The 27432-nt window shown below is 37.6% G+C and overlaps 1 protein-coding gene across 8 annotated transcripts in view; it reads left to right on the top strand.

The window, feature by feature from the left end:
- The window catches only part of LOC129457764 (coiled-coil domain-containing protein 144A-like), an 86445-nt gene that overhangs the window by 22265 nt on the left and 36748 nt on the right, over nt 1-27432 (top strand). For 4 of the 8 annotated variants that reach the window (XM_063612754.1, XM_063612753.1, XM_063612748.1 and 1 more), the window contains exons 5-8: nt 1551-1618; nt 14420-14450; nt 17227-17299; nt 25697-26671. In XM_063612754.1, coding sequence (XP_063468824.1) covers nt 1551-1618; nt 14420-14450; nt 17227-17299; nt 25697-26671 — 1147 coding nt within the window. The remainder of the gene's footprint in view (nt 1-1550; nt 1619-14419; nt 14451-17226; nt 17300-25696; nt 26672-27432) is intronic. The other 4 variants (XM_063612751.1, XM_063612752.1, XM_063612750.1 and 1 more) reach the window with 3 other exon arrangements.

The raw sequence follows: 27432 nt of genomic DNA on the forward strand, positions 1-27432 counted from the left end.
AACATTTCAATATTAGAACCTACAAAAAATACACATTGGATTTTATTTGCAGTTCCAAGATAGTTTCACCAATAAAGTTCAAGAACAAATTATTTCATTGCTTCACTATTTTTCTGAACATTCAAAATATGTTATCTCATTAAATTTTTATAACAACCTAGTAAAATAAGACAGTAAAATTCTCACTTTTTAGAAGAAGACATTGAACCTAACAAAAGCAACTTACCCAAGAACTAGTAGCTTTTGGTTATGGAGCTAGGGCTTATTCTGAGTTAAGACACTTTCAATTATGTCAGGCTTGTAGGGTCCAGCCCCACAGGGTTGGTGGGTGTTCTCCCCATGTGCGGAGATGAGAGAGTGTAGAAATAAAGACACAAGACAAAGAGATAAAAGACAGCTGTGCCTGGGGGACCACTACCACCAAGACGCGGAGACCCGTAGTGGCCCCGAATGTCAGGCTGCGCTGATATTTATTGGATACAAGGCAAAGGGGCAGGGTAAGGAGTGCGAGCCATCTCCAATGATAGGTAAGGTCATGTGGGTCACATGTCCACTGGACAGGGGCCCTTCCCTGCCTGGCAGCTGAGGCAGAGAGAGGAGAGGAGAGAGAGAGATAGGTTACGCCATTATTTCTGCATATCAGAGACTTTTAGTACTTTCACTAATTTGCTACTACTATCTAAAAGGCAGAGCCAGGTGTGAAGGATGGAACATGAAGGCAGACTAGGAGCATGACCACTGAAGCACAGCATCACAGGGAGACGGTTAGGCCTCCAGATAACTGCGGGCGGGCCTGACTGATGTCAGGCCCTGCACAAGAGGTGGAGGAGTAGAGTCTTCTCTAAACTCCCTGGGGGAAAGGGAGTCTCCCTTTTCCTGTCTGCTAAGTAGTGGGTGTTTTTCCTTGACACTGACGCTACCGCTAGACCACGGTCCGCTTGGCAGCGGGCATCTTCCCAGATGCTGGTGTTACCGCTAGACCAAGGAGCCCTCTGGTGGCCCCGTCTGGGCATAACAGAAGGCTCGCGCTCTTGTCTTCTGGTCACTTCTCACTATGTCCCCTCAGCTCCTATCTCTGTATGGCCTGGTTTTTCCTAGGTTATGATTGTAGAGCGAGGATTATTATAATATTGGAATAAAGAGTAATTGCTACAAACTAATGCTGAATGATATTAATATATAATCATCTCTATGATCTATATCTAGTATAACTATTCTTATTTTATATATTTTATTATACCGGAACAGCTTGTGCCCTCGGTCTCTTGCCTCGGCACCTGGATGGCTTGCCGCCCACAAGGCTAATGCAAGTTAATTTACTGAACTATACTGCCTTCAGTTCATGAGTACTTCATGTTATTTTTTTCTTCTTTAATTAGAAGCTTAAAGAGAAGTTTGTAGAGCTTACAAATGGGAAGCATATGGGATAATTAAAATTCTAAAATTAACACTGATATCATTTGAAATACTCTAAGAATTTAATATTTTTGGTAATTATTTTTATATCAGTTTTAAAATAGTAATTTTACTTATTTCATTTTTACACATAGCATTCAGCAAGTAATGTTTGAATACAAAGAAAACAAGACGCCTAGAAATCCTCAAAATAGCAATCCAGGTAAGACTTCTGGTAGTAAATTACTCTTGATGGTCTTACCATAGATTAACAGATAAGAATAAGGAAGTTTTAATCACCAAAGAGTAGTTTAAAAACTCACTATGTAAATTGCATATATACACACACACACATATATATACACACACATATACACATATGTGTGTGTTTTAAATTTCTTCTTAGTAGGTTAGATTTCAGAATTATTTAAAAAGTTATGTGTAGATAATTTATAATCTCAAACAGTATTATCTGAAAGGAATCATTTCTTTAATTGTAGTCCCTAAAATCTTATATGTTTTTTTTTGTATAAATAAGAAAAAAGATTTTTAGGTTAGTATGTGGTATGTTTTATTTATAGTCTCATTATAACAAACTGGATATGTTATGAAATTGGAGCTTCTATTTAATTTTTAAAATAAATGGTTTTTATTGCTGGGCACAGTGTGGCTCATGCCTGTAATCCCAGCATTTTGGGAGGCTGAGGTGGCTGGATCACCTGAGGTCAGGAGTTTGAGACCAGCCTGACCAACATGGAGAAACCCCGTCTCTGCTAACAATACAAAGTTAGCTGGGCTTGGTGGCGCATGTCTAATCTCAGCTACTCGGGAGGCTGAGGCAGGAGAATCGCTTGAACCCGGGAGGCAGAGGTTACCGTGAGCTGAGATCACGCCATTGCACTCCAATGTGGGCAACAAGAGCAAAACTCCATCTCAAAAAAAAAAAAAAAAATGGCTTTTATTTAGTAAATAAATGTCAATTACAGTTGACCTTTGAATAACATAGGATTTAGCAGTACTGACCCCGTGTGCAGCTGAAAACCTGTGTGTAACTTTTGATTCCCCCCAAAATTACCTATGAATAGATGACTATTGACCAAGAGCCTTATTCATAACATAAACAGTCAGTTAAGACATTTGCTATGTTATGTGTGTTACTATACTATATTCTTACAAGAAAGCAAGCTAGAGAAAAATGGCTATTAAGAAAATCATCAGGAATAAAAATATATTTACTATTTATTAAGTGGAAGTGGAAGTGGAAGTGGAAGTGGGTCATCCTCATGGTCTCCAAGTTGAGTAGGCTGAGGAGGAGGAAGAAGGAGATTGGCCTTGCTATCTCAGGTGGCAGAGGTGGGAGAAAATCAGCATATAATTAGACCGCTGCAGGTTAAACTCCTGTTGTTCAAAGGTCAACTGTATTACATAGTGATTTATGTCAAGAAAAAAAGTAACTTTTTAAAACTGGGAACCCAGCAATACCTTTCTGGTACCATAAACAAATGTTAATAAGAACTGTAAAACTTATCCAGTGTGTACTAATACTAATAGAAAATTATTTTTTTGAAGATACCAAGTGTAGAAGTCAGAAAAGCAATTTCTCGTTGAAAAGCACAGGTCATGTTACATATTCTTATACCGACAAGGTCTCACTTATTGACTTCATTCTTCCTAATTTGAAATTGAATGAGATACATTTACTTCATTAGAACAAGTTAAGTTCTTCTCTCCACTAGTTAATTGTCATGATAACAGTAATTTTGTTGGAACAAAATACTTTTACCAGTAGCCAAAAGGTTATTGTAATGAATACCAGAAATGGTCCAACTCTAGGCTCAACATATTATAATAAAAGTATAAAAGTGCTTCGCAATAACAAAAATGCTACTATGCTACCTAGATGTGACATCAAATACATTGTACAGTCTGAACTGTTTGAGAACACTTTTAATTTAGTACATATTAATCGAAGAACTTTTACAAGTTTGATTTTGCAAGCTACCAGTGAGAAACACGTAGTCTTGGTCTTTAAGGTGCTCATAATAGACTACAGCTGTCCTTATTTCATATCTGTGTGTTTGTTCAAGATTTTTTTTTGAGAAGGAGTCTTGCGCTGTCACCCAAGCTGGAGTGCAGTGGTGCCATCTTGGTTCACTGCAACCTCTGCCTTCTGGATTCAAGCAATTCTCCCTGTCTCAGCCTCCTGAGTAGCTGGGATTATAGGCACCCACCACCATGCCCGGCTAATTTTTTTTGTATTTCTAGTAGAGATGGAGTTTCACCATGTTGGCCAGGTGTCTTGAACTCCTGACCTCAGGTGATTCACCCACCTCGGTCTCCCAAAGTGCTGGGATTACAGGTGTGAGGCACCGCGCCCAGCCAATAATTTTCAAATAAAATATTTTTATTTATTTATACACTTTCCATTTAATGAATAAATTATCAAGAGTGTTTTAGGGAGTAAGCTTCTTTTTTTTTTTTTTCATGTTACAGAATACAAACATTTAAAAATACAGTCAGGGGCTGGGTGTGGTGGCTCAGGCCTCCACAGCACTTTGGGAGACCGAAGCGGGCAGAACACCTGAGGTCAGGAGTTGGAGACCAACCTGGCCAACATGGTGAGACCCTGTCTCTACTAACAATACAAAAATTAGTCAGGTGTGGTGGTATACGCCTGTAATCCCAGCTACTTGGAAGGCTGAGGCAGGAGAATTGCTTGAACCCAGGAGAGGGAGGTTGCAGTGAGCCGAGATTGCGCCACTGCACTCCAGACTGGGCAACAGAGAGAGACTCTGTCTCAAAAAAAAAAAAAAAATACAGTCAGGGCTGGGCATGGTCACTCATACCTGTAATCCCAGCACTTTGGGAGGCTGAGGCAAAATAATTTCTTGAGCCTAGGAATTTGAGACCAGCTTGGGTAACACAGTGAGACCTCAACTCTACTAAAAATAAAAATCAAAAAATGAAAAAGTTAGCTGGGCATGGTGGCATGTACCTGTAGTCCCAGCTACTTAGGAGGCTGCACTCCAGCCTGTGCAATGGAGCAATACCATCTCAAAAAAACGAAACAAAAAGAAAACAGTCAGGAGCTTGTTATGATCATTTTCATTTATATTATTTGCTACTTCATTCAGTGTCTACTACTATGTGTTGGATGCTGTCTGGAAGCATATAATGATCACTTATTATGTTAAATATGTGCCAGACACTTGAAGTATGTGGTGAGGAATGAAAGCTGTTAAAAAGTGGGTAGGATTTCAGGTAACACGCAGAAGAGGTAGAACTTTTCTAGGTAAAGAGGCAGAAGGATGATGTGGGCAGAAGGAACATCTAACAAGTTTGTATGTTTGGCAGAAGGAACATCTAACAAGATGGTGTGCTTGGGAGAAGGAGCAGCAGGTGCAAAAGATAAGATGCTTGAGTGAACTTTGCAGGGTTTGTGAGCAGTTCTATTTTGCTGTTGCAAAAACTGAGACAGGAGTGGTTGGGAATAGGTAAAAACCTAGGTAAGACAAGCTCATGATGGACTTTTTAATACTTTATATTATTAAACTGAGTACATCTTATCCTGCAGGCTATGGGAAATTTACCAGGTGGAGTGCTTTGGGCTGCAAATACTAAAGGACCTAACTAACAGTGACTAAAACAATGGGAAGCAGAGTTGCTTTGGTGGGTTGTTCAGTGATAACACTGGGTCCCACTTGGTGTCCCTGTTTCAGCTGTGCCGTTGGTAGTGTTTTGTACATGTCTCCTTTCATGGCTGGCTAATTAGCAGGAGCTCCAAACATCATGTTCTCACAACACGATTTCTTAAGGCTGGAAGGGCTGCTTTTCTTCTCATGTTTCTTTGAAATAGGGAGAAAACTCAGAAGCTTGCAGTGGGCTTCCTTTCACATTTTATTGGCTTTGTTACACCACATGCTCATTCCTAAACCAGGCACTGGGAAAGCAAATGTAATGCCCGTGATTAAATTAGAATTGTTATTTCTCTTGTTGGGGATGGGGAGGGGTATTAAGATGATAAATATTCAAATAGACTTGTGGTTCTCCAACAAGAAAGAATAAGGAATGGTCATTGGGTAGGGAGGCAGCAATGTTTTCTGTAGGAATTCATTATAGAATTGTGAGCAGAAAAGTCACAAGATTAGATTTGAGTATTAGGACATTCTGATTATGGTATTAATAAGCTTTTAATGTAAAGAACCAGGTGGGAAATATTTCAGGCCATGTGGTCTCTGCCATATCTACTCAACCCTGCCATAGTAGTGTGAAAGCAGTCATAGATAATATGTAAGCAAAAGGCAGGACTGACCTCCCATAAAACTATTTACAAAACCATTAGGCAGGCTGGGTTGGACCTGCGGCCTGCAGTTGGATGACTCCTCATATGGAGGATAGATGGAAAGTACCACATAAAGAGACTGGAAGAAAAAGGAAGCTTTTGCAGTAGCCAAAGCTATAGCTTCCTTGTCACCACTCCTTGGACTTGCATCAATCCATTATGAGGGTTTCACCCATCCATGGTGAAATAAATGTTGTTAGAAAGCTACTTAGTAATTTTAAAATGTTGGTCTTTCTCTTGGTTTTTGCCTTTTTCATTTGTTTTGCTTTTTTTTTTTTTAAGAAATAATATTAATAGTTGGTAGCCTGTAAAAGCCAGTGGTTAAGAACCAGTGGTAGTGGAAATATAAAGCAGAGGCAGAGAAGAGATAGAGATAATACGAGTTAGTGATTATTGGATGTACAAATTTAGGGCACAGAGAGAAATCTCAGATGATTTACGGGTTTCCAGGTCATGAACTAGCATTTAACCTGGACATGAGGAAGGAGTAGGAGATTTGCAGGTGAATGGAGAAGAGCAGCAGATCAGCAGGAATGACTAACCTCTTTCTGTGCTTGTTGAGTTAAGTGGAATATTCATATAGGATATTTTCAGTAGGTAATTGGATTTTAGGCATTTCTAGCTGGAGGTAGAACTGAGGTTGGAGATGCAGACTTGGAATAATGTAGGCAAAGTCATAGATCTGAATGAGCTTGTTCATGATAGGAAAGACGTGAATAAACAGAAGGCCGGTGGCAAGATCCTGGGACTGTCGACATTTCCCAGAGGAAAAGAAGTTAGTAAAGAAGCCTGAGCAGTGGCTAGAGAAAAGTAGGAGAGGTTATCAGAGGATGAGGTGTTGCAAAAATTTTTAAAATATGAGAATTTCAAGGAGGGGGAATATAAGTTCTAACAAGTAAGATTACTAAAAAGTAAGTTAAATTAATATTTTAAAAGCTCTTTGGTGGTACCCTCTTCAAAAGAACACTTATTTAGAGTTGTAAGTTCTGCTATTTAGGTACATGGTACTTCCAGTGTTCAAGTCTGGAAGAATACACCTACCATGATCTTACCTAATTGTTTTGTAACTGCAGCAGCTACCTACACAGAGTCAGACCTAGACTGGTGAGTTCCTGTGCCAACATTTTCCCAGAATTGTCAGAACCTAAGGGTCCACATGAGGAAAAGTGTAATCTTTCTTATCTGGTTTTTGGGGAAATGCTTGTTTTGTACTCAAACCCTTGATAAGCTCTTCTGGGTGTGTTCCCAAACAAAAATCTGACAGCAACAACTGGAAGCCATTATCAGATACTCATATCCTTCCTCTGACATGGAATCAAAATACAGCCATGCTTTGACAAAATTTTAAGTTTTGATCAGAAATAGTTTACAGATCAGCAGTTTGGATTTCTTTTAAATGATTTCTTTTAAATATTTTATTGCAGAACACGAATGTAATATCGCAGAAAAATATGAGGTGATATGCTGTACATAGTAGTTCTCAGCATTTTTGGAATTCTGGTGACATCAGTAGGGAAGTCAGTACCTGACTCTATTGATTAGTGTAATTTTGTTTTCATCTACCCTCTTGTGATATCTCTGCTTTCACTGCTTCCCTTTCATTTTCATCCCTAAACAAAGTACTATTAGAACACATTTCTAACATATGTATATTTGACAAATGTCTATTATTTGATTTTAAAAGAATTGGCTACCTATCCTAAAGTATATATGGTATTCTGTTACTTTCTAATGCTAAATAAACTTCTTTATATCTGCACCACAATGACAGGGTGACTGATGATGGTCTGCCGAGATTTTAAGTGTGTCCTGGATTGTCAAATACAAATTGTTTTATTTCACACTGTTTAAATGTAAAATGATTTTCTGGAATTACATTTCTTCAGAAATTAGTAACTGTGATTTAATTAGATTATGTGGACAATCAGACTATCACCGTTTTAGTCATCTATACACAAGATAACTTCCCCCTTCAATAAGTTAAAAGTCCTGTTGATCCTTAATAATCAAATTCACTATTTGGCAGGAACAATGAAAAACTCATACTGCACTTTGGATGCATTTCTTGGGCATTTTGACTTGTTCTATTAAGAACTGACTTTAATAGGTAAAAAATTTTTTTTTCTTCTTTTATAAAAAATGAAGAAAAAGATTGAAAACAAAACATAACTCTGTGATCAGTAGTACGGTATTATAGCATATCTGATGGCTATATGTTATTCTATAATTATCACAGTTACCTGAATGATACACAGTCTTTTATTTATTTAGTTTTTTTTTAAGAAATGGGGTCTCACTATGTTACCCAGGCTGGCATGCAGTAGCTATTGACAAGCATGACTGTGGGCTTGAATTCCTGGCCTCAAGCAGTGCTCCTGCCTCAGCCAAAGGAGCAGCTAGGACTACAGGCATGCGCCACTGCACCCAACCAGATGCATGATCATTATAAAAATGAATGAAGCCCTGCTGAGTTAGAGAAAATTAAGATGATCTTTTAAACACTTTCTCTAGAAACGTTTATATTGTAGAACATATTGTGAATCATCAAGGTTTCTAAATTTATTCTGGTCAAAATAGGCTTGTTGCTTGTTTCACATTACTTTCTTCCATCATTGTTTTATGTATTTGTTGATACCTTTCATCAAATGTTTATAGAAATATAGGAATCTGAAAGGCAAATACGAAAAAATAAAATAAAAAAATTAGGGACAGATGCTCTGCAAAATAACCTTCTCATTGTAGTTACATATAACACATCAAATAATAAAAATTTTCTATGATGCAGTTGTTTCAGAAACTCCCAAGACCACCTCAGGTTTGGTGATTAACTGAGAAGGACTCACAGCTCTTAGCAAATATTCATATTCAGGGCTTTGATTTATTACATTTAATACAATAAAACAGTACAGAGAAAAATTTGCAAAGGGAAAAGGTGAATGTGGTGAAGTCTGGAGGAAAGCAAACACAAGGCTCTAGGAATCTTCTCCTGTTACCAGGATGTGCTTAATTCCCCCAGCCTCAGATTCTGACAACACAAGTTGTCTACCAGTAGCAGATTCTCACTGAAGTCTCAGTATCCATGTTTTTGATGGAGGCTAGTCACATAGGCATATACCTCACATATACCAAAATTCTAGACTCTCAGAAGAAAATCAGCTGTTCAGAGTAAGCTACATTTGCACAACCAGTTTAGGCACAGCGAGCCACTCTTCTCATAAGGGAATGGTGAGAGCCCTCCCAAATCCAAGGTCCCAAACACCAGCCCAGGGCCATTCTTGTAATAAGGCCTTTCTAAAGATGGTGGTCTCATCTCATGCCTACTGTATAAAATCTTTGCTCTGTGGTAGCTATGGCCCTGGCATAATTTTTGGTGTTGTCTTAAAATTTTATTTTAACAGCATATAATATGATGTAACATAACATGGTACTGGTTTCAGTTGCATTATTCATATTAAGTTGCAGTGCTGCTTACAGTTTTGACATTTGGTGAAGAGTTGGCAGATATTTGTACAAACGTTACTATGGCAAAATTAGGTCATTATGATCTGTCCTTATCTGATTAAACTTTCAGTAAAATTGTTGGATAAAATAAGCATAATAATTTTTGATTCAAAATTAAAGTAAAAATTATCATTTGTCCTAATTATATGGATGGACCAGTTTTGGTTCATGTTGTGTTAAATCTCTGCTTGTAATTATGAAATAAGATAAAATATTCAATCATTTTTATCCATTTTTTAAAATATTTTATTTTATTATTATTATACTTTAAGTTTTAGGGTACATGTGCACAATGTGCAGGTTTGTTACATATGTATACATGTGCCATGTTGGTGTGCTGCACCCATTAACTCGTCATTTAGCATTAAAGTATGCGATTAAAATTATTTGCTTTATGTGTTTTTGTATATTTCAATTTGGGAGATAATATTCATATTATATTACTTTGATCTTTATTTGCAATTTTCAAGCTGACTATATCTTTTTATAATATAGGATAATAGCAAGTTCAGGAACTATCATTTTTTAAATTAATAACTGTATTATTTAACATAGTTTTAGATTCACAGCAAATTGAGAGTAAGGTATAGAGATCTCCCATGTACCCCATGACCCCCTGACATTCATAGCCTTGAGCATTTTTAATATCTCCCACAGAGTTCATCAGACTTACAAACCACCCCCATAATTCAATTATCTCCCACCAGGTCCCTCCCACAACACATGGGGATTATGGGAGTACAATTCAAGATGAGATTTGGGTGGGGACACAGAGCCAAACTATATCAGTGGGTATCCTTTTGAATATTAAAAAAATTAAAGTTCATGGTAATTGAATGTAGTCATTTAAGATGTTCTTTGTCCTTGCTTTTGTTTTCCTTTTATTCATCAGCATAGGATCTGATGACATATGCTTTACATGCTGAGAAAGTGTGATTTCTATAGACACTTGCCACGTAATGGGGAGGGTTGGGGAAAATGGCATCACGCGGTACTACACAGTGCTACACAGCACTAACTGGACCATTTTGCTCCATGAGATGGGTCCCGATAGACTCATTAGCAGTAGGAAGGGATAATCTCAAGAGGTTGTACCTTATAAAACTAAAATCACAAAGTCTTTCATACATCCCTTGCAATGGAATATAAGACCATGTAGTGAATACCATAGGTGAACAAATATGTTCGTCACTGATTCCCTTCCTTTCGGGAATTAGTTTGAACACAGTCTATACTATTATAGCATGGCTCATCTAAACCCAGTTTCTCTGTTATGAGAAATGCCAAGAGAATCAAAATGTTTTGGTTTACATGAAGTGAGAAAGAATTTTTTTTTCTTTCACTAGAGACAATGATAACTCTTGGCAAATTCGGGTAGCTTGAGTGAGTTGATAATTTTGTTTTTATATATTTTTTATATCAGATAGTACTCCCTGAACATTTGGCACCCCTTCCACACTGTTCCTTCTTAAGCTTCTCTCTGAATAAGTGGTAGGGTTTAGAGTGGGCAAACTCTTAAGGAAGTGATCTTTTCAGCAGTTCTTTCCATGGGAGGTAAAATGGTAAGTAAATTTGAACTTTGTTTGTATCACACATAGGGCAGAGAAATTAGCTAGAACTAAGTAAATTTAACTAGCCTCTTTCCCAGAAGAGGATTAGTGAGAATGAGTACATTGATTTGTCTTGAGCTCTTCTCCACTGGCAGCTGAAAGTGATTTGCAAGAATCTTTGTCTCTGGTCTATTTTCTATGTTTTGCCATAAAACATAGTATGATGCCCATAGACCTAGCTTCCTTGTGATAGGGCATTATATTCTAAACTAAAGCATTTTAACTGAAGAGTTGGAGAAGCTATGTTGTATGACAACAAAATAAGTACAGTTGTCTCCCTTTATCCATGGGGGATATGTTCCAAGACCCACAGTGAATGCCTGAGAGTTTGCATAGTACCAAACCCTATATATGCAATGTTGTTTCTATACATACATATCTGTGATAAAGTTTAATGTAAGATTTAGGCACAGTCTGAGCTTAACAATAACTAATAATCAAATAGAACAATGACAACAATATACTGTCATAGGGGAGTACCAACTATCTGGGCCAGTGGCGTGGCGGTAAAATAATTTACCAAGACAGTTAGAGAAAGGCAGATTCATTACAGAAGGTAGGAAAATTTGTTGCAAGAAGGCAATGGGCAGCCTGCAAAAGAAAAGCCTACTGCCAGGGATCAAAGGCTTGCTGGAAATTTTATAGGATGGTTCTTAGGCTGACTGATAATGCCAAGGTAGCAGGGATCTAACTTGCATTCTTCTGTCAGCTGAGGGGTTTGATACATTAAAGTGTTTGATGGTGAGCAGGAAGTTTGTGACTTATATACATTATCTGTGCTGGAGGGCCATATGTCCTGGGCCAGAAAGAAAATGAGACCTATAACTTATTTGGTTCCTCTTTTTATTTTTCTTTTTTTTCTTTTTTTTTATTATTATTCTTTAGGTTTTAGGGTACATGTGCACAATGTGCAGGTTTGTTACGTATGTATCCATGTGCCGTGTTGGTTTGCTGCACCCATTAACTCATCATTTAGCATTAGGTATATCTCCTAATGCTGTCCCTCCCCCCTCCCCCCAACCCACAAGAGTCCCCAGAGTGTGATGTTCCCCTTCCTGTGTCCATGAGTTCTCATTGTTCAATTCCCACCTATGAGTGAGAACATGCGGTGTTTGGTTTTTTGTCCTTGCGATAGTTTACTGAGAATGATGTTTTCCAGTTTCATCCATGTCCCTAAAAATGGTTTCTGGACCATGAGGAAAGGAAGACATAGCTTATTTGCTTTATCTCTTTGCTTTCTTCTGGCCCTGCCAGCCTGACTCTTTTTTTGTTTTTTTCTAATTAGGATTTCACATATGCTATAAAAAAGTTTATACATATATATGTATATATATTCCCTCAAACTATCTTCTTGTACTGTACTCACGCTTCTTCTTATGAAGATGATGTGAGGTGATACAATGCCTCTGTAATGGGGTGAAGTGAGGTGAATGATATAGGCATTGTGATGTAGTGTTAGGCTACCATTAACTTTCAGAAGGAGGATCATCTGCTTCCAGTAATCCTGGATTAATGAGCCTTGATGATGTTGTTGGTTGGATGTCAGGAGGAGATGAAGTCAGTGACTAATGGGCACATAGCATATACAGTGTAGATGCACTAGACAAAGGGATGATTCATGTTGTGGATGGGATGGAATGGGATGGCTGGAGAGTCTATCATGCTACTGAAAACAGCACACAATATAAAACTTATGAATTGCTTATTGCTGGAATTTACCATTTAACATTTTTGGACCATGGGTGATGTATTAGTATTTCTCACACTGCTAATAAAGACATACCCAAGACTGGATAATTTATAAAGGAAAGAGGTTTAATTGGCTCGCAGTTCCGCAGGGCTAGGGAGGCTTCAGGAAACTTACAATCATAGTGGAAGGGGAAGCAAACAAATCCTCTTTCATACGGCAAGAGCAAGGAGAAGTGCAGAGCAAAGGGTAGAAAAAGCCCTTATACAACCATCAGATCTTGTGAGAACTCACTCACTCTCGTGAGAACAGCATGATTACTGCCCCCATGATTCAATTACCTCCCACAGGGTCCCTCCCACGACACATGGGGATTACGGGAACTACAATTCTCTATGAGATTTGGGTGGGGACACAGCAAAACTATATCAGGTGACTGTGGGTGACTAAAACCACAGAAAGCAAAACCACAGATGTGATGCTGTGAAATATGTATTCGAACTTTGAACCCTTTTCTTGGCATACAACTCCTAAAATCCTTAGAATCCCCACAGTGATGTCCCTTTGTATGTGAATGATTCATTATGGCTGGCAGCCCCTAATGAGCTTCAGGATGGGGGGGCTGGTCACTAGAAAGACCAAGGCATGATTAGAGGGTTAGGACTTCCAGCCCCGACCTCCAACACTCCAATCTCATGGGAGGGGAGGGGGGCCGAAGTTTAAGTTGATCACCAATGATGAATGATTTAATCAGTCATGCCTATGTAATGAAACTTCTATAAAAACCCAAAAGGACTGGGTTCAGAGAGCTTCTAGATAGCTGAATATGTGGAGGTTCCTGGAGGGTGGTGTACCCTCGGAGGGTATGGAACTCTGCGCCCCTTCTCCCATGCCTTGCCCTGTGCAATTCCTCGTCTACATCCTTTCTAATATCCTTTACAATAAGCTGGAAATGTGAGTAAGTGGTTCCCTAAGTTCTGTGAACTACTCTAGCAAATTAATCAAACCCAAGGTGGGGTTGTGAGAACCTTGAAGATAGTTGGTCAGAGGTTCTGAAGGCCCAGGCTTGTGATTGGTTTGGGGAGGGGGCAGCCTTGGGGACTGAGCTTTCAGCTGTGGGATCTGACACTATCTCCAGCTAGACAACGTGGGAATGGAATTAGAGGACACCCAGCTGGTGTCTGCTGCAGAACTGACTGCTTGCTTGTTGGTGGGGATAAATCCCCCCCGCCCGCCAACATTTGGTCAGAGATGTCTTCTGTGTTGGTGATTGTTGTTGTGGTGTGAGAGCAGAGGAAAAATATGTTGAGTATGTTTTTTCACACATATCATGGATATGGGAGCATTACTGTATACCATGTTCTAACTACTACTAGTTCATTAGTCCAGAAAGCATGTTCTTGAAGTTTGACTCAGTTTGCTAGTGATGCTAGTCAGTCTGATAGGGTTTGGTTAGGATTATGATTATTGTACACAGCAATTCATTTGTAGGTATCACATTTTGGCAAATCCCATTCTCTTTTGCTTTGACTGATACAAAGGAGGAGAAGTAAGAATTCTTAATGTAGTAATTGCCTACCAGTAGTATAATCAATATTAATTCTAGTATAGTCTCAAGGTATGGTCCTAAAGGAATACTTTGTGAAAAAAAAAAAAAAGAAAGGTCTAAAGCATGCACAAAAGTGTACATGATTTCTTTTAATGAAGGCAGAGTCTCACTATGGTGCCCAGGCTGGTCTTAAACGCCTGGGCTTCTCCAGTGATCCTCTGGCCTCAGCCTCCTGAGTAGTTGGGATTACGTGCATGTGCCACTGGGCCCTCTTATACTTTCAATATTCTGTGTTTTTCTATTGTTGACTTAAAATGCATTGTTTTCTTTAATAGTGGATGAGATTCCTGGAAATCCTGTAAAAAGGTACGACTTACAGATTTTAAAATATTATGTGTTACCTGAGGGAATATAGAGAAAATAAACTAACATCTGTTGAGTGTTGTACTCTGGGGTAGACAGTGTTTTATGTGCTTATATCATCTCATATAGTTATCACAGCAGCTTTGAAAGGTTCTCTGTTATTATAACCTACTTTTTCCTAATTAGCTAATTGTGGTTCAGAGAGGCTGATTAATTGCCCCATGTCCCCATAGTTAACAAGTAGCTGGCCCATGATTTGACTGGCAGCCTGCCTGGCTCCCAAATCCCTTCTCTTGCCCCTCTGCATAGATTGGCAGAGACCTGTACAGCACTGGAATCAAGATATAGGTCCAAACCAGATAAATTCAGAAAGTCAAATTTAGTTAACTCTCATTTATGGTTTTTCTTAGAAGCCTGGTTAGTCTGAGTTTGTTTTAATATATTTGGCAATTTCAGTGGTAATCAGTATCTTGTTTTTACCATCAAATATTTTAGGGCAGATCTCACTTAGCTATGGCCACAGGAGCATGGGTTTTACATAGACAAGACCAGTCATGTCCTAGAGAGGAATTATTTTATTGTAAGTGAAGGCTATTTATGTTACGTTTACTTATTATGTTAGTTATATTTAGCATCTAAATAGAGCCTATTTCTAATTGATTTCTCTACTTATTGATCCCTAGTTTAGTTTTCCCTTTAGGCCACTACTGTGCCTAATTCCATGGGCTTTTTTTTAAAAGTCTTTTTTTCTTCTTCCATTACTTTTCTATAATCTTTTCTTTAGTTGTTAACTTTCTTCTCTGCTTTCTGTGGTGTTTCTTTTGTTTTATTTTTCCATTTCTGCCAGCTAAGTATTCCCCATTTTTATATAGACAGAATCAAAAGCACACACAACTTCAGGATTTTAAGGAATCTTAGTGACTAATCAAAATACCGTCTAGTACTTCAACCTGTGTTTAACATTCTGGTGAAGTGGTTGTTCAGATGGAATATCTGACACTCAAAGAGATTAAGATGACTTATTTGGATATAAGAAGTAGCAGAAATTAGATTTGAACTCATTTCAAAGCCCATTACTCTTCCTTCTTTATAATCCTGTTAGTGAGTGTTTTAATAATAGAAAGGGAAAGTGGGTCTAGTGAACACAGTGGATGAGCCTAGGAAGGGAATTAGCTGGGGAACCCAATGGAAGAGGAAAAGAATTAAATTAGTAGGGTAAGGCCATGTTTGAAGAGAAATAACACTGGATTGGATAGGAATAAGGCTTTTAGAAAAGGGAAGTGAATATTGGGGTTTATGACAAGTTTTATAAAGATAAATTATAGTAATGAAGAATGCAGGATGTTGGGAGTTATCTAGAAAGGCACGTTTAAGTAGGTGATTCAAGGGAGTTCTAAACAGGTTGCTGCTCTTTTGTTTGTTGAATTAGAGTGACTGACCAACTTCAAAGTTTCTATTGAAAGATGTTAAAAGAATTTGAGCCACTGAGAAGAGTCTCTGTAGCAGATTGAATTGTAGTATTATCTACTTCCACCCCAGCTTATAGAGGGATGGCTCCGAGTCCCTCCAGTACTAGAGGACTGAAGGTTCCTGAACCATATAGATCTGTGCCCCAGAGCACATATCCTCTTACCTCTGCCTCTTTTCCCAATTCACCAATTGTCCTTCCCATTTCCATGTAGGGTAAGGTTGGGGTCAGATTGTCTGGCAAATCAGTCATGGACCTTAAGTTTGGTAGTTGATAACATGCCTGTGCTGGGGGAAGACGACTGAAATTCCATTTAGCTTGTTTTCTAGCAGCAGTAAAATTGAGAGCTCTGTCTTTTGGTCATTTGAGCTCACTCTTTTAGGAATTTGTGCTTTTATTGGCTGAAGATTTAAAGGTTGGAGACTGCCACAGAGCCCTGCAGAAGAGGGATCTGGAAGTGGGAGCCCATAGGGAGGAAGAAATTTAGATAGTTCTTAGGGAAATAGAGATACAACTACCAGGACTCTGTTTTTCCAGGAGTCTCTCTCCTTTGGTATCTGAGTGCCTATGGAGGTTTTTAAGAGCTTAGTACCTTATGTGGCCCTGAATTTGGCAGAGTCTAAAATCTAAAATAATTAGATTTTATAATTAAGTTTTAGTATCTCCGGGAAGAGTATTTTTTAATGACAATATATACATTTGTCCTTTGACATTCATACATTTAGCTTTCAAGTATTTTAGATGTGTCAGGGAAGATTCTGTACTATTTTAAGGAAAAGGGAAGCAATGGGGGCCTCCTTAAGTGGTTTAAACAGAAGAACCAGGACTGCCATTATCAAGTGACACAGATTGGTCTTTGAACCAGAGATAGATCATGGAGATGGGACAGTGGATCTTTTTACCTTATTTTAAGTTATCAGGTTTCTTCCAGTTCAGGTAACAAAAGCTATGTCAGCCATTACTTGGATTTTAAGTTGTGCCTCCAGGACAAATAATTTGTGAAGCCCAATTATTCTCAGGCTCTACCAATATATTAGCTGTCATGATTTGTTTTGGAACTAAGGGCGAGTCTTCGTGGACTGTTCCATAGCTTTGGAGAGGAGGAAGTAGAAATAGGTAATGAAGATATTTCCCAAAACAGAGGTCAAATTTTAATTATATTAAGAGACATTATTTTAAATACAGATAGCTGACCTTCCACAAGATTTACTTTTTTTTTTGTTTTGTTTTGGGAGGGCACCCAGGTATGAACCTTCAAATTGCTTAAAGAAATGAACACACTCATTTTTGTTGTATATTTTTATTCTAAAGGCTTTTCAACAAACCATCTATTGACGACTCACGACCTATGTCAGCTAATGAAGACTTTGATTTTGATACTGAGGTAAAGAGGTCTCTTGCAAAATTAATTTTCTCATTCTGAATCTGATTTTCTATAACATTTACTCTTGAAATTTAGTAGTAATCTACTTATAATCGTATTATGTTGGTTATGGAAAGTTCATTAGAGAAAACCATTTTATAGAAACATGACTAAATATTTTTGAACATTTTTTACTTTGATAAATAACAAAGACTTGGCACATATGTAGAGGGAGTGGGGGTGAAAAAAGAATGGGCTGGAAAATACATAGTGACGGGAAAATTATATTAGGCAAAGCTTTCTCATAATAGAGCAAATTTGAAATTTGGTCAAGGTTGATTTGAATAAGTATTCTTACTGTGTGTGATTTTTAAATTATACTAAGATGGCTTTTATAATACTTATGCCTAAATAAATCTTTAATGGATCTAATTACTTATCGTAGTAACCATGGAATCTCCTTGATGCCTTTTGGTTCAAAAACTGTACAGCAGATAGCAGATACTTTTCTTTCTTAGACACATTGTTTTAGTATGATATATATAGTTTTTAGGTGTGAGCTTTTTTCCTATTTCTGTCCTTGGTTATGTAACTAGACTAAAATAATATTAGAAATTGTGAAAATTTAGCTGGGTATGGTGGTGCATGCCTGCAGTCCAAGCTATTCAGGAGGCTGAGGTGGCAGAATTGCTTGAACCCAGGAGTCTGAGACCAGCCTGGGCAGCATAGCAAGAACGTGCCTCTGATTTTTAAAAAATTGTGGAAATTTAGAAATTTACATTTTCTTTCTCAAAATCTTTATTACAATGAGATTCCACTGTGTTTTCTATGTCATTTCATTAAGACTATATTTAAAACTTTTCACCTAATTGAAGAATAGTTGTTTTGTCCAAAATAACAACCAGTTCTAGAAGCAGAGACTCTTAATAACCATATGGTGGGACGTAATTTCAGAATTATTTGTATTGCAGTTCTTAAAAATATCCAAACTAAATCCTTACATCACATGCTGATATTTTGGATTTCAGAAGTTTTTGTATTTATTTAGCAATCATTTAAAAAATCCTTTATTACTATGAGCTACTGGAGGTTAGGGAATTTTTTTTTTGTATCCTGGAGTACTACGAATGAACAGACAAATGCATTTCTATATAATGGAATGTTAGCAATTATATAATATGCCTAACATATCTAATGAATAAATCCATTCATTTATAAGATATAGCCTAAATTTATATTCCTTTTTAATATTTAGGATGTATAAATTCAGATGAGTTACATTGAAAAAAAGTGTCATAAATAAGAGGAAAATAAATTAGAAATAGATCATCAATAGGAAAGAGGGTTAAAGTGTTAATATATTTTCTAGTGTCTTCCAACTATAAGCATAAATTAAAATTTTAGATTTAAAATATTTAAACATTTAAAAGCCCCAACCCATGTTCTACTAAATATATGTTTTCAATCCATATATTACTGCTTAGAATTCTGATTAGTATTTTTCTTCCAAGTAGAAAGTTGATGGAATATTTCTTTTTCAGTTTTTCTCTCTCTGAGGTAGTAATGTTCCAGCTTTTAGGTAGTGGTAGATGACCATATTTAACTAATTGAATGTCTCGTTTTACAGTATACAATTCAATTCTATGTCACAGAAATGTTTACCAAAAGCTAGTTATAAATACTACTCAGTATTATTGGAAATATACTATGACCCAAAGTCTCTACATCTGTATTTCTCCATGTACCTTACTGTATGTGATGTTTTTCTTCTTTTCCTTGGCTTTGGCTTTATTCCTTGGCTTTCTTTCAAGCTCATACTTGATTGGCTGGTCAGGTTATGTCTTTTTGTTTGTTTGTTTCTTTCTTTCTCCCTCCTCCCCAATCTTTTAAAAATGATTTATCCCAGCCTTTGTTTTTCCTCCTAGAACACATTCTCTACAACGTCTCTTCTTTCAATCCATGTGTGTCTTTACTGCCAGCATACTTAGTGTAGCTTTCTACGTAGTAGCTATGTGAGACTTTTATTCATTTATCATTGCCCTACAAGATTTATTCTTTTTTTCTCTGTTTCTTGGAAGGAGCTGAATTTATACAATCATTCGTCCTTAGCTTTTTGAGAAACAGAATAGAAACAACTTATACTAAAGAATTAGAAAGCAACCCACAACAGCAGCTTAACAAATGTGAAGCTGAAGAGGGGAATGAAGGGAAAGAATTTATTAAAGAGAGGCAAGATAAATGTAAAGATTGAATAACAGAGTCAAGTTGAGTCAGATTATTGTAAAAACACATCAGAAACTGTGGGATTTAATGAGCGCAGGACCTCTTTACATTATAAAATATGATAGAACTTATTTTAAATGCAAATTAAGAAAAGAAAGACAGGTAATAAAAAAATCGCTGAGATTCCTCTGAATGTCTTATAGCTGATTTTTATGAAGAACTGAAAGAAAATATAAGCGTGACTATAGTTAACATTAATCTACTATACATTTGAAAGAAAGGATAACTAAGGTGAGGGGTACCCCAGTTACCCTGATTTGATTATATGAATGTATCAAATTATCACATTTACTTCAAAAATACGCACATCTATTATGTATCAGTTTTTAAAAAGGAAATTTATATCCTCACATCTTTGAATTTAGCAAAGTTATATCATATATTTGATCTAGTAAAACCTTGTTTATAAATAATGCACAGTGAAATCTGTTTTAGGCCTTATCAGATTTACTATGAATTCTTAATTTTTGACTCTTGCTTCTTGTTTAAGTTTTCTAACTTAGTGTTTGGCATATCCGTGACTTAACTAATTTATCCTACTCTTTCATATAATCTTGATAGCCGTTTTAGATGTTTCTGAGAATAAAGAAAGAAAATAAATAAATACATTATATTTAATCTCTTCATTAGTTAAAATTTCTGGTTATATAAAGGAGGTTCTTAATTTTATCCATTCAGTGAGAAAATAAATTTCAAGGTAAAATCCTCTTAAATAAATTCAGGGAAGAAGATGGAGGAATAGAAATTCCACTGTTCCCCACCACCACAAGGACACCAAGTTAACAACTGTCTACACAGGAAAAAACAACTTCATAAGAACCAAAAGTAAGGTGAACACTCACAGTACCTAGTTTTAACTTAATGTCACTGAAAGAGGCACTGAAGAGATTTTTTAAAGTCCTGAATGGCTGACATCACCCCTCCCCCATCCCTACCAGCCTGACATAGTGTGGAGTGTCTCTGAGTGCTGGGGGAGGGAGAACACAGCAAGTGTGAGGCTGTGAACTCAGTGCTGTTCTGTTAGAGCAAAAAGGAAAATTAGACCAAACTCAGCTGATGTCCACCCATGGAGGGAGCATTTAAACCAGCCCTAGCCAGAGGGAAATCACCAGTCCCAGTGGTCTGAACTTGAGTGCCTGTAAACCTTGCCACCGAGGGCTACAGCACTCTGTGTCTCCAAGTAATGTCAAAAGACAGTCTAGGCCATAAGGACTGCAACTCACAGATGAGTCCTAGTGCTGAACTAGGCCAAGAGACAACAAGCTGGCTGGGGAAGATATGCCATATTGAGATACCAGCTGGGGTAGCCAAGGGAGTGTTGGTATCAACCCTCCCCTAACCTCAGGCTGCACAGCTCACAGCTCCGATAAAGGCCCCTTCCTTCAGCTTGAGGAGAGGAGAGGAAAGAGTGGGGAGCACTTTGTTTTACAGCTAAGATACCAGCTGAGCCACAGCAGCAAGACAGGACACTGGTCAGAGTTGGGCGGCCCCCATTCCAGGCCCTGGGTCTCTGATGACATTTCTAGACACACCCTGGGCCAGAAGGGAACCCGCTGCCTTGAAGGAAAGGACCCAGTCCTGGACTGGCAGTATTCCTCACCTGCTGACTGAAGGGCCCTTAAGCCATTAATAAACAACGGTGACACCCAGGTACTACATCGAAGGCCTTGGGTGAGGCTCTGTGACTTGCTGGCCTGAGGTGAGAGTCAGCATAAAACCAGCTGTGGTGGCTATAGGGCAAAATATTTTCTACTTAAGAAAAGCAGAAGGAAAAATAAAGGGGACTTTGTCTTGCACCTTAGGCACCAGCACGGCCATGGGAGTGGGGAGTAGAGCACGAAGTGGGCTCTCGAAGGTCCCTGATTCTAAGACTTGACTCTTGGATGGCATTTTTGGACATGCTGTGGTCTAGAGAGGAGCCCACAGCCTTGAAGGGTGAGTCCCAGGCCAGGCAGCATTTATGACAAGCTGACTTTAGAGACCTTGGGCCTTAAGAGAACATAGACAGTAGTCTAGCAATACTTCTCGTGGCCTGAGGTGATGGTGGCTATGGGCTGAGGCTCCCCCCAACTCTTTCCGTGCCTTGGGACATGGGCCATGGGTTTTCAAGATACAGTGACCAGTGAGGAAGCACCTGTTCCTGCAGCACCTTATGCTGTCCTGGCCACTCAGTGGTCACTACTCATGAGCCTCACACAGCAGCTGTCAGAGATGTGGCAATTTGACAGATCTGCCCATATCCCTAATAAACCACTAATGTTCATCTTTATTACAGCCAGTCTTATAAAAACTGAATTTCATCTTTTTCAAGAAATATAGGCTGGATGTGGTGGCTTAAGCCTGTCATCCTGGCACTTTTGCAGGCCAAGGAAGATGGATCACCTGAGGTCAAGAGTTTGAGACCAGCCTGGCCAACATGGTGAAGCCATGTCTCTATGAAAAATACAAAAATTAGCCAGGTGTGGTGACACATGCCTGTAGTCTCAGCTACTTGGGAGGCTGAGGTATAAGAATCACTTGAATCTGGGAGGTGGAGATTGCAGTGAGCTGAGATCACACCACTGCAATCCAGTCTGGGCAACAGAGTGAGACTCCATCTCAAAAAAAAAAAAAAAAAAAGAAAGTTTTTTTCAAAGGGATAATAACAGAGAACTTCTTAAACCTGGAGAAAGATATTAATATCCAAGTACAAGAAGGTCATAGAACACCAAGCAGATTTAACCCAAAGAAGACTACCTCAGAGCATTTATTGATCAAACTGCCAAAGGTCAAGGATAAAGAAAGGATTCTAGATTCTAAAAGCAGGAAGAGAAAAGAAACAACAGCCAGTGGAGCTGCAATGCATCTGGAATCTGATTTTTCAGTGGAAACCTCCTTACAGGCCATGAGAGAGTGGCATGACATAATTAAAGTGCAAAAATCCTCAATGGAATATTTGCAAACTGAATTCAACAATATATTAGAAAGATCATTTATCACAACCAAGTGGGATTCATCCCTGAGATGCAAGGATGGTTCAACATATGCAAATCAATCAGCATGATACATCATATCAACAGAATGAAGAATAAAAACCATATGATAGTTTTAATTGATGCCAAAAAAGCATTTGATAAAATTCAACATCCCTTCATGATAAAACCCTCAACTGGATATGGAAGGAGCATACCTCAACAATAAAAGCCACGTATGACAGACCCACAGCTAGTATCATACTGAATGGGGAACCCAAATTTGGGTTTCCTTTAAGATGTGGAACCAACAAGAATGCTCACTGTCATCACTGTTATTCAAAATAGTACTGGAAGTTCTAGCCAGCACAATCAGACAAGAGAAAGATATAAGGGACATCCAATTGGAAAGGAGAAAGTCAAATTATCCTTGTTTATAGATGAGATGATCTTATATGTGACAAAACGTAAAGACTCCACAAGTAAACTATTAGAACTGATAAATGAATTCAGTAAAGTTGCAGGATACAAGATTAACATACAAAAATTGGTAGCATTTCTAGATGCCAACAGTGAACAATGTGAAAAAGAAATAAGAAAGTAATCTTATTTACAACAGCTACATGTAAAATTAAATACCTAGGAACCAACTTAACCCAAGAAGTGAAATGTCTCTACAATGAAAACTATAAAACATTGGTAAATAAATGGAATAGAAAACCAAAAAATGGAAAATATTCTGTGTTCATGAATTGGAAGAATCAATATTGTTAAAAGTTTCATACTACCTCAAAGAATCTACAGATGCAATGGAATTCTCATCAAAATATCAATTGCATTCCTCATAGAAATAGAAAAAAACTGTCCTAAAATTTATATGGAACCACAAAAGACCCAGAGTAGCCAAAGCTATCCTATGCAAAAATAAGAAATCTGGAGAAATCACATTACCTGACTTTTTAAATTATACTACAAAGCTATAGTAATCAAAACATCATGGTACTGTCATAAAAGCAGACACATGGTATTGTCATAAAAGCAGACAAATGCAACAGAATAGAGAACCCAGAAAGAAAGCCACATACCTACAGTGAACATATATTTGAAAAAGGCACCAAGAACATATACTGGGGGAAAAGACAGTCTCTTCAATAAATGGTGCTGGGAAAACTGGGTATCTATATGCAGAAGAATGAAAGTAGACCACTATGTTTTTTTCTGTTTGTTTGTTTTGTTTTGTTTTGTTTGTTTGTTTTTGAGATGGAGTCTGGATCTGTCACCCAGGCTGGAGTGCAGTGGCACGATCTCGGCTCACTGCAACTCTGCCTCCCGGGTTCAAGCGATTCTCCTGCCTCAGCCTCCCAAGTAGCTGGGATTACAGGCACATGCCACCACGCCCGGCTAATTTTTATATTTTTAGTAGAGATGGGGTTTCACCATGTTAGCCAGGCTGGTCTTGAACTCCTGACCTCGTGATCCACCCGCCTCGGCCTCCCAAAGTGCTGGGATTACAGGCGTGAGCCACTGCGCCCGGCCTCTTTCACATATTTTTAATAACTCTCAAATGTTTCTGTTGAGTCAGACCTCTACATTCTATTGTTTGATAGAGTATGGTGAGTTATGGCATATATGATATTTTTATATAAGTAGCATAAATCCTCAGCCAAAAATTTAGTATATGACTTTAAAGTAGAAAGCTGAGTTCTAGACAGATAAAAAAGAAAGATAAAAGGCAGTGGGGAAAAGAATAGCTTAGTGCACAAAGGGTGAAGCTTCCTTCTGTTCCTGAAGCCCCACAATGTCACATCCTCTAAATCTGGCCATTTAAAATCCAAGTTGTAAAGAAGGAAGAAGACAATTTTTGTCTTTTCTTTTATGAGGTGGTGGTGGTGGTTCTGGCCTTTGGCCCACTGAATAAAATGATGTTCTTAATTTAATGCCATTTGTCTGCAATAGTCAAGTAGTGATATTCATATTGGCCTCATGAAAAGCAGAAGCATTTGATACTTTCCATAGGAATTAATGATCTTTCTATAATGTCAAAACCCTTGCTACTAACAAAACGTGTTCTAGTTGTTGAAAGTCATTTAATCTTATTTTTATATTAATGGAGGGGTTAGTTTATTACTTCCACTGATTGGTAAGAAGAAAATGTATAGGCAGTTCAGAGACCATATTTTGGATGTTCTTCTTTTTACTTTTGAGAAGATTAACAGTCTGCTCCAATAGTGTCTAATTTGAGTACAAAGAGTTTGAACACAATGGTATGCCACAATATAAACTAGTGATAATTTACTAATATGTATTTTGTTCCTAGTAAAATAGTTCAGTATATTCCCCCATTTCACATTTATTACTCTTTCAAACATTATAAAGAGGAAATAGAAGTTATTGCAATGGCAAATGATTTTATGACTCTCTAAGCAAAGCTCTATAATTTTATCTTATTTACTATTGGTGTTTTGAAATAAAAAAGCTTCTTTTTGTATTTATTTACACTAAAGAAAGAAATGTGATTCGGTGGAGGCACACTCGAAGTAGAGTTAGAAAACCTGGGGAAAATTCTGCCGCTTGCTTGTTTTTTGACCACTGCTTTGCAGAATTGTGATAATTGAGTTCAGTGATATATATAGAAGTGCTTAGTGAGATGCTTATATTTAGCATTTATGCATGTATGTCATTCTTAGAACTGACTATAAAAATGGTACAAAAATAGTATATCTGTAGAATATTCTCAGGAAAAAGGAGCTTAAACGACATTGGGAAATTTCATCTGTCCAAATATATGCAGAGCTAAGGCTCTTAGTATATGGTGGTATATAGGTTAGATATTGGAGTGTAAACCCAATATTTAATGTAGCAAACTTTTTTAATCTTTTATTTTATGCCTTTGTGTTTGTTGTTGTTCTGAGAAAGGTTTTTCCATTTTTGGGAACCTTATACATTCTCTAGTGGTTTCTCTTTTACTTTTATGGATTCATTGTCTTTAAATAAATCTTTGACCTTTGGAGAATTTATGCCTATGAGGTTTGAAGTTTTAATTCAACTTTTTTTTTCCCAGTTAGATATTCATTCATGGCAATGCTTTCATTGTATAAATGTGCAGGATATTCTTTAATTTCAGAGAAAGAAATGAGATGTCATTGTATTGAATGCTAGCTAAAAGTTTCCTTTGTTTATTTAGATTTCTCATGAGCATAAGAAGGAAAAAGATCTGTTGCATAAAAATTGCATGTTGCAGGAAGAAATTGCCAGGCTAAGACTGGAAATAGACACAGAGAAAAATCGGAACCAGCAAAAGGAAAATAATTATCTTGAGGAGATTAAAATTGTGAAAGAAAAGAATGATTTCCTTCAAAATACTTTGAAGCTGAAAGAGGAAACATTTGCAACAATGATATTCCAGGACAGTATACAGCCTGAAGTTTTGAAAGCTGAGAATAAAATGCTCAGTTTTAAATTGGAGGATAAAAACCAAAACCAGGAGAGCCTGGAAAGAGAAACTGAATCATATCATGAGAGACTGGAAAGAGAAACTGAATCATACCGTTGTAGACTGGTCGCTGCTATACAAGACTATGATCAAAGTCAGGCATCAAAAAGAGATGTAGAACTTGATTTCCAGAGAACAAGACAAGCGTGGTTTCATTTAAAGGAAAAAATGAATTTTGATATGAGTAACCTAAAAGATAAGAATGAGCTGCTTTCTGAAAAACTTTCTAATGCTGAAAATAAAATCAGAAGCCTCAAAATGAAGTTGCACCAGACAAAAGATGCTCTAAGGGAAAAGACATTGGTTTTAGAAGATGTCCAAAGAGAACTAACCCAATCACAACGTCAGAGGAAAGAAATTGAACAAATGTTTCAGAATGAAGAAGGCAAAGTGAGTAAATACATTCAAAAGCAAGAATCTCTAGAGGAGAGATTATCTCAAATACAAAACGAAAATCTGTTACTTCGACAGGAACTGGATGAGGCTCACAAGAAAGCTGACAATAAAGAAGAGATAATTAATATCCAAGAGCAATTTAATGCTATTTTGAAAGATCAAGCTCAAGAGCAAAGTCTTCTACTAGAGCAGAAAAACAACTTAATCAATAAATGCAATTTCATAGAAAAAAGATTGTACAAATATGAAAAAGAGAAAGCAGAAAGAAATGTAAGTATTGAGAAAGAAAATATTTTTCAAACTTCTTGAAAGAAAATGTAAAGTAATATTTGGTTTTTGCTAAGTGATGAGTCTCATTGAATATAAAAATATATGTATTATAAACATTTTTGCTTTATCAGCCTAGAAGCATACCAGCAAAAAAAGTTAGACTGGAAAGATGCTTTACTTTGAGTAAAGAAATAATGTCACCTATGAAACATTGAGAGGTTAAGTTACAAGTTGTTAATAGATAGAGACTAACTTCAATAATGCAGTCTTACACTGCTGAAGTAATACCTTTTTTTAAAATTTGAGACAGAGTCTCATTCTGTTGCCCAGGCTGGAGTGCCGTGGCATGATCTTGGCTCACTGCAACCTCCGCTTCCCGGGTTCAAGCGATTCTCCTGCCTCAGCCTACCGAGTAGCTGGGATTACAGGCGCATTCCACCATTCCCGGCTAATTTTTCTATTTTTAGTAGAGATGGGGTTTTGCCATGTTGGCCAGGCTGGTCTCGAACTCCTGACCTCAGGTGATCCACCCACCTGGGCCTCCCAAAGTGCTGGGATTACAGGCGTAAGCCACCGCAACGGGCCTGAAATAATAATTTTAATGTCTGTGTGGCCACATTTTGAGACCATGATGAAACAGATAAATGGAAATGCTCATACCTGAAATGAATATTTTGAAATTAAGATTCAATTTAGTGGGTGATTTCGACAGTTAGGTCCAGATTTCCCAGGTGAACTGAAGCGTACTGCTGTATCTCATA

This window comes from Symphalangus syndactylus, chromosome 11, assembly GCF_028878055.3.
Source record: "Symphalangus syndactylus isolate Jambi chromosome 11, NHGRI_mSymSyn1-v2.1_pri, whole genome shotgun sequence".
Taxonomy (NCBI): domain Eukaryota; kingdom Metazoa; phylum Chordata; class Mammalia; order Primates; family Hylobatidae; genus Symphalangus; species Symphalangus syndactylus.